Below are 8,786 nucleotides of genomic sequence, written 5' to 3' on the forward strand. Positions count from 1 at the left end.
TCACAAGATTTAAAAAATTTCTAAACCAGTTTTTGTGTTCATTCTACTCTTAATTCACAGTGAACTAAAATTTTCTTGAAAACAAAAAAAAATGAAAGGCGGAGAGGAAAATTAACACAACTGAATCAGCCAAGGAGTGAGTTTGAGAAAGAACGGGCTGCCATGAAAACAGGCACAAGCTCATATATAGTGTAGGACCGCGAAAATCCTAATTAAAAATTATGAAATGGAAATCATATAAAACGAAAATATAAAGACCAAAAATGTTTAAAAAATCATAAGGAAATAGATGAAATTCACAAAGTCGAGATTTGATCTATTTCCTTAGCTCAATAAATTGCGCTTAATGTGTGACGGTTTTATGTGATTTTTGAATCCCAAAATACAAACGTGATAAGACTGTTTCGCCAACACCCGAAATAGAATCTACGAACTAACTACTACGATATACTCTCGAAACACTTGTTTTAAAGAAGAAAATCTAAAGAGCATTTTTTTCTAGTGAGAGAAAGCTTGTTTATGTGTGTGAAGTGAGAAAGTTGTATATTTAGATTATGAAAAGATCATGTAGTATTTATAAGATAATTTAACTTGGTCACCAAGCAAGTTAAACTTGGCCACCAAGTTGGCTTGACTTGGTCACCAAGGTGGCTTAGCTTGGCTGCCAAGTTTTTCTTTTAAGACTTGAGCGTTTTTTTAAGATGGGTCCAAAACCAACAAATGAATCAATTTGCTTAGTTCATTTATCTTGCAAAGTGAGTCCAAAATCTGCATATCTCTTCATATAAAATCATAATTTTATTCGGCTATTGGGCTTATAAATTTTTTCTATTCACACATGTAATTCTTACTCAACCTATACACTACAAGAAAACAGGTCTGTTGCAAGGGAAAGAAGCATCGCAATTCCGTTGCAAATCGCCATTTGCGAGATTATTGCGAGGAAACGTATTCCGTTGCAAATAGCTCGTCGCAAATAAAAAACGCTCGCAGTATCCTTGCAAATTTGCGAGAGAATCATTTCCGTCGCAAATTTGCAACAGAATACTTTGCCTTGCAAATTTGCGAGAAACTAAATACCCTCGCAATATTGCAATAGATTTGCAAAAAAAAAACTTCCCTTGCAAAATTTTTTAAAAATATTTAAAAAAAACTAAAAATACGAAATAGAAAATACAAATAAATATATATATTGAATCTGGTACACTACAGGAAAATGTGTCATTTCCAACGGTTAAACAAAAAAACAATTTGATATAATTAATAAAAACAAATATGTTTTTTTTGTTTAAAACAAATATGTAAATATATAAACATAAATACAAACAAAATACAAGAAAAGCCTAAATCTAAGCCGCCGCCGTCGTCCTCCTCCAGTCATCTTTCTCCACCGTACTCTCAACGCTTCAGCCACCATCGATGCTTCACCTTCGACGCTTTAGCCACCATCGATGCTTCTACTTCCAGCCGTCGCATATACCTTCCAAATCCGCTTCTCTCAAATCCCACCACCGTCGAGTTCTGAAAAACGAACAAAATTCTCTGAAAATGAAAAAAAAAATCGTTTAGAAATACGAGAAGAAATTACAGAGAGGTGAGAAGCTAGAGTGGTACGAATCTTCATCTCCGGTGAGTCTTGGACAGAGAGCAAAACGTGACGGCGAGGAAGATGGACTAAATCTTAAGAAGAAGGTCGGTTGCCTCCACTGCTACGAGCCGATGCTTCCTCAAGCACAGAGGCGTTTTTTCTTAAATGACGGAGACAGCAGCGGTTCTTCCTTCACGACAGCGACAGAAGTGGTAACCATGAAGAAAGTGGTGAGCGGAAGATGATGAAGAACAGAGGAGAACATAGAGGAAGGAGATGATATCTTAAAACATGAAGAGAAAAGAACAGAAGATTAAAGAGAGAGAGAGAGCTGTAGAAGATGAAGAACATAATTAAGAGATCATTCGTAGATCTGAAGAGAGAAGGAAAAAATAAGAAAATAGAAAAGAAAAATTCAATCTAACGGCTGGAATGGTGATCTATGTGAAAGGTGTATTGGCCAATAGGATTTTTTCTTTTATGTTTACCTTTTGTCGCTATATCATTAGGTTAATGTGTTTATATACTAGGTATGTCCGTCGCAAACCCCTCGCAAATTTGCAAGGGAATTGCGAGGATTCTCTTGCAAATCCATTGCAAATTTATAAATAGTGTATTTTAGGGCTTCGTTTGGAGTTTTGTTTCTGGTAGACTATATGTATTTATTAATTTGGTTCTAAACAAATAATAAACATGAAAATATGTTCAATATTTTTCGAAAATTTAGTTGATGTATATAAGTTATAATGGTTTGATGTTAATTAATTGTAATAACAAATCAAGTCTTGGGACTTAAGTTCATAACAATAGTTAATTAAATTTCTGAAAATATTTTTCGACGTACATTTTAAACACTAAAAATGATTCAGTAAACTTTGTTATCCGTCACCAAAATCCTTGATAAAACCCAAACCGTCAAGTTTTGGAATAATGGATTTGCAAGGAAGTTGCAACGAGACTCTCGCAAATCCCTTGCAAATTTGCAATGGAAATAATATCCCTCGCAAATTTGCAAGAGATTTGAGAGGGATCCATTGCAATTCCCTTGCAAATTTGCGAGCGTTTAGATTCTTTCACAAATTTGCAAAGGAATTGTGAGGAATCCCTTGCAAATTCATGAGTCAATGCGTTTAGGGTTTTGTTTGGGATTTTGTTATATTTTCGGTGAACCAATATGTGTTTTGTAATTTTTTTTGAAAAAATAATTAACGTTAAAATTTGTTTCAATTTTTTTATAGAAATTTAGTTAACGTGAAATTATTGTATAAATTATAGAGTTTGATGTTTAGTACTTTGTAATATTAGTTTAAGTGTCGCAAAATATTTATTCCGTGAATATTTAGTTGATTGAAATTGATTAAGTTTCCAATAATATTTATCGATGTACTTGTTAAACACTAATATTTTAATTAAATATTTTTTATATTAACTTTATTTGATTTGTGAGAGAAATGTGATAAAATGTACATATCATGCATGTTCTTTGCAAATTTGCGACGGAGTTGTGAGGAAACAAGATAGACATACAAAGTTCTTGCAAATCTGTCGCAAATTTGCGAGAGAAATGTTTACTCGCAAATTTGCGAGGAATTTGCGAGGACTATGTAACTACACTCGCTAATCTCTTGCAAATTTTCTAGAGAATATTTTTCCACGCAAATTTGCGAGAGATTTGCGAGGCTTTTATTTTTTCTTGCAAGTTCGTTGCAAACTTGTCGCAAATTTGCATGTAAAAATTTTTCTCGCAAATTTTCCTTGCAACATGCGTGTTTTCTTGTAGTGATATTAGGCTTATAATAATTGGTCCAACATCGTGGTCACTTGTGAAGATCTTGAGTTTGTAGAAAAATTCTCCAAGAAAACTGATGCTCTCTCTCCAACACGATTAGTCTTGTGAAGAGGCAGAGATGACACAACTGACATCACCTATAGCTGAAAAATCTTTCAGACTCTGATGATGATGAGACCAATACGGTAATATTTTCTATCATTAGTGACAAGCCTCACTGTAAGAAGAATAAGAATCACAAAAATATAATATCTCCTATATAATAAAAGAAAAATACATTATCGCTTTCATATTACATTGGACACGTGTGAGCTTCACATCAATTTTAATTTGAATATGCTAACGTGTCAGCCTCACAATCATTTAACAGTTAGTAGAGTTACATACTTTTTTTTTAACTCCACCGCTGACAATTTAATGTGTTCACACTAATTTTTTTAATCAATTCTTCCTGCATGTTTAACATTTGTATTAGTGAACTGAAAATTTATTTGTACAACTACTTAATAATATCATTTTGAAAGAAAGAAATTACAAAATTATTAAGATTTGCATCAAAAAACGCTGGAATAAGAATGTTTTTAGAAATTGAAAGTTTCATATCTTGCCGAACTTAGCAATGGTTGAGGTTTTTGTACACAAATGCAATAAATAATTTTGATTGATTATGAATTAAAGAAATTGAGGTTAAAAAACACCAAACACAAAGTTGGACTTTTAGTTTAGCCAAATATTGTTTTTTTAATGGAATTTTCATATCAGACCAAGAATCAGAAACATAATCAGGATGCTAGAAAAAATTAGAAATTAGAAAAGCTTCAAAAGAAAAAAGTTCATGAAATCGATTGAAAAACATAATTCAGGTGCCGACTGAAGAGATCACATTATTTTTCATGCAACTCTAAAAAATTTCACTCGATTATATCATATTTTTATTATATTTATCAAAAAAAATTATAAAAAAATACACGTTATTGGTTAGAGACTACGTCAGTTTTGCAACATGCACAACAATATTAACACGATGTCCAACTATTTTTATTGGTATTCTTAAAATATGGTTCAATAATTGTGTATGTTAAATAAGCTCAGACTATTTGTTTGACATTTTTTTAGTTTGCTTTATATTATTAGAAGAAAGTAAGTATGTGTAAAATATCTGGATCCAAAGAACCAAACCGAAGTAGATTTGAAAATAATACTAAGCATAAACTAAAACTGATTAAGTACTCATGAATCTAAAAGTTTAATATCCACATAACCAGATATGAATTTTATCTAAACTAAAATATTTTGGATACCAAAAACATCTAAATCACAATTATATACTTAAAATATGTTAATTATTTTAAATTTTCTATCTATTAGACATTCAAAAATATGAAAATATCTAAAAATTATCAACAAAGTCACAAGTAAATATCTAAAAGTAACAGAATATATTCAAAATATTGAAAATGCTTATTTGTTCTCCATCCAAATATTTTAATTGAACTAATTTTTATGTAAATTTAAATATTTAGTTTTATATTATTCATATTTTTATGTTTTATATTATTTTATTTTTGTATTTTTAAGATTTAAATATATTTAGATTTTTGTTAAGAAAATACATAATTAAAAATGAGTATCCGAACTCGAATCCGAACCGAACTTTCAATGATTTGAACCAAATCCAAACCAAAATTTGTAAATGTCCGAATAAGATTTAAATTTTTAACTCTAAATATCTAAAATCCAAATATATCAACCGAGTCTAAACAGAAGTATGAATACTCACCTTTTGAAAAAGTTATACAAATTCTTTAATGCAACATATAATAAATAATCTAATAAATTATTTTATTCTGAGCACAACTAGGGTTACTATCTAGTTGTTATTCATCAACAAAAACAATGGAATCAATGAGCAAACAAAATCTCTCTCAAAGAAATAAGATACAAAAAGAACCGACCTTGTCCAAAAAATAGATAAATAAGATAAATAAAAATAATCAATGGACATATTTATCTCTTTGAACATAATTATCTTGTTGAAATAGATAAATAAAAATAAGATAACCATAAATTTAGAAACCGCCCTAGAAAATAATTATTTATGTATTGTAACCTAACTTATATGTCTATAGTCTATATATATTACGTTGGTAAGTTAGAAACCCCCAATTTCTCTCTCAATAAACACAAAACGATGACTATTATCTCCGACCTTTCCTGGGATTTGGTTGAGGAGATACTCTCTAGGGTTCCCATAATTTCTTTAGGAGCGGTGAGATCCACTTGCAAACGATGGAACCGTTTATCCAAAAATCGGCTTTTGTGTAAAGCAGAAGCAAGGAGGCATCAGTTTCTACGCTTTATGGTGAAGAACTATAAGCTTTGTTCAATGAGATTCGATCTCCATGGAATCCTCGACGGAGAAGAATTCGTGGATCCATCTATTAAGGAGATCACCGTCGTTGATTCACTTAATCACGTCAAGGTAACCCAAGTATTTCATTGCGATGGCTTATCCTTATGTGTTACCAAGGACAAAGAAGAGAACAAAACTAGCCTCCTGGTCTGGAACCCATATTTAGGACAAACCAGATGGATTCAAGCCAGAAACGACTACAACAGGTTAGACCTTTATGCACTCGGATATGACAGCAATAATCGTAAACACAAAATCTTGAGGTTCTTGGATACTGGCTCCTCTTACAAGGTTACGCTGTACGAAATCTACGATATTAGTTCTGATTCATGGAGAGTTCTTAATATCACTCAGGACTGGGACATAATGTTCTATCATCGTGGTGTGTCTTTGAAGGGAAATACTTATTTTTTTGCAAAAAAAAAAATACTACTCGTAGATGGACCGGTAGAAATAGCCGAGCCCCATGCTATCTTACTTTGTTTTGATTTTACAAAAGAGAGATTTGGACCGCCTTTGCCTCTACCGGTTGAGCACTATGTTGACGATACTGGGACACTCTCTTCTCTTAGAGACGAGAAACTGGCAGTCTTATATCAGCCCACAAGTATGTCTGACGTGCAGATTTGGGTGACGACTAAGATTGAGCCCAGTGCAGTGTCCTGGGTTCCCTTTTTAAAAATTGACGTGGAACCATTCACAGGTTTCGGATTCCAGTTTCACCATGATGGTGCCAGTTTCTTCATTGACGAGGAGAAGAAAGTCGCTCTAGTTTTTCAAATAGACGAATCTGAAATGACCTGCTATGACACAGCTTACCTCATTGGGGAGAATGGATACTTTGAAAAAGTAGGTCTTGGAGAAGCTGAGAAACCCCAATGGTCGGCTAATAACGTGGGAGAATATTGCCCACTTGTGTGCTCTTGTTCCTTTGTTCCAAGTTTAGTGCATATCAACAACGAATCTGCAGGAAGCTAAACTTAAAAATCAAAAAGGAAGGAACAAAGAAGATCATCACTAACTATGATGACAATCACTTATTTGTTTTTTCATCTCTTCCATTTGTTTTTGTTTTATTTTTCATTTTTAAATCTCTTTTGGACAAAACTATTGGTAATTTCTATTATTTAGTTAAACAAGTTTTAGATGATCAGAAATTTTATCGTCGGATTTGCTCTCTATCCTTCACCGGGTAAATGAAACGATATAGTAGCCAGCCTCTCTGTACGTAGCTTTACTTAAGATTTTTTTGGTATCTTTACTTAAGATTATATTCAAACAATAATTCACGCAAAGTAGTATAATGTTATTTTACAAAAAAAAAAAAAAAATAGTATAATGTATTCTCCCAACAACCATGTAGTAAGTATGTGGTACCCTTAAATTGTGGAAAGTCGGAAGTAAAGCATGTTGACTTGCTTGAAGATAACTTAGAGTATAAGTTATCCTAATGAGATTAGGATTATATAGATTGAGAGTTATCTATAAGATATGTTTTCTAATGAGTTTAGGAATTTAAATGAGATATATAAGGAGATGCTATGATTGTGGCATAACTTATGAGTTTGAGTTTGAGATCTTAATAAAGTGAGTACTTGTTGGGATCATTGTCTTGGAGCATAAGTTTACGATTCAATATTTGGTATCAGAGCTTATTCTATTGAATTCTTAAACAAAAATCCAAGAAGAGAAGGTTTGTGAGACAACATGGGTGACAAAGATATAGTTACGACAACTATTAAACCAAAGGCGCATACTACGACAATCCAATGTCCTATGCTCACAGCCACCAACTACACGGTATGGAGCATGAGGATGAAGGTGGCGCTCAAGGTGCATAAATTGTGGGAAACAATAGAACCAGGGATAGATGATGGAGATAAGAACGATATGGCTCGTGCATTGTTGTTTCAGTCCATACCGGAAGCCCTAATTCTGCAAGTAGGCGATCTTGAGACATCAAAACTTGTGTGGGAAGCAATAAAGGCAAGACATGTGGGAGCTGACAGAGTTCGTGAGGCTAGGTTACAAACACTCATGGACGAGTTTAGTCGATTGAAGATGAAAGAAACAGAAACTATTGATGATTTCTCCAGAAAACTCGCAGAGATGTCTTCAAAATCCTCAGCCTTAGGAGAAGACATAGAGGAGTCTAAACTTGTCAAGAAATTTCTTAACAGCCTTCCAAGGACGAAATATATACATATCATAGCTGCTCTTGAACAGGTTCTAAACCTCAACACCACCAGCTTTGAAGATATTGTGGGAAGACTAAAAGCCTATGAGGAAAGGATCGTAGATGATGATCAACCCGAAGATCAAGGAAAACTCATGTATGCCAATGCAGATTCCCAATCACAAACAGAAACCTATGGAAGAGGAAGAGGACATGGTGGACGTTATGGTAACAGAGGAAGAGGGCGTGGACGTTACAACAATCAGCAAGACTGGAAGCAAGGAAGAGACACGTCTCGAGTGGTCTGTTTCAGGTGCGATAAAACTGGTCACTATGCCTATCTGTGTCCAGACCGGTTGCTTAAACTCCAAGAAACACAAGAGAATGATGCTGAGAGCACACACGAAGCTGAGGAGCTGATGATGAATGAAGTTGTGTACTTAAATGAGGAGAATGTGACACCAAGCAAGTTCGAGACGCACACTTATAAAGACAATGTCTGGTACTTGGATAATGGCGCATCCAATCACATGTCAGGAAACCGAAAGTATTTTACAAAGATTGATGAGAAGATCACAGGAAAAGTAAGATTAGGAGATGACTCGCGCATAGACATCAAAGGAAAAGGTTCAATTGTTTTCATAAGCAAGGATGGAAAGAAGAAAATCTTGGTCGATGTCTACTTTATACCGGACTTGAAGAGCAATATTATTAGTCTTGGACAAGCTACAGAGTCTGGCTGTGATGTACGAATAAGAAAAGACTATCTCACATTGCTTGATAGTGACGGGAACTTACTGGTAAAAGCCATCAGGTCCAA

The 8,786-nt window shown here is 33.6% G+C and overlaps 1 protein-coding gene and 1 long non-coding RNA gene across 2 annotated transcripts; one reads left to right on the forward strand and one right to left on the reverse strand.

Annotated features, from left to right (window-relative positions):
• Positions 1 to 1,167: 1,167 nt before the first annotated feature.
• On the reverse strand, positions 1,168 to 3,236 carry LOC106381639. Its single transcript, XR_001276663.3, has 2 exons — positions 1,589 to 3,236; positions 1,168 to 1,521 (listed from the first exon to the last, which is right to left on the reverse strand). It is a non-coding gene; the product is annotated as an uncharacterized LOC106381639 (long non-coding RNA).
• Positions 3,237 to 3,599: 363 nt separating this feature from the next.
• Positions 3,600 to 7,135, forward strand: LOC125584540 (putative F-box protein At3g20030). The gene has a single exon (XM_048753199.1). It carries the CDS (start codon positions 5,476 to 5,478, stop codon positions 6,766 to 6,768), a length of 1,293 nt encoding a protein of 430 aa, XP_048609156.1. The 5' UTR covers positions 3,600 to 5,475; the 3' UTR covers positions 6,769 to 7,135.
• Positions 7,136 to 8,786: the final 1,651 nt, after the last annotated feature.

The sequence above is a fragment of the Brassica napus genome, chromosome C3, assembly GCF_020379485.1.
Source record: "Brassica napus cultivar Da-Ae chromosome C3, Da-Ae, whole genome shotgun sequence".
NCBI lineage: Eukaryota > Viridiplantae > Streptophyta > Magnoliopsida > Brassicales > Brassicaceae > Brassica > Brassica napus.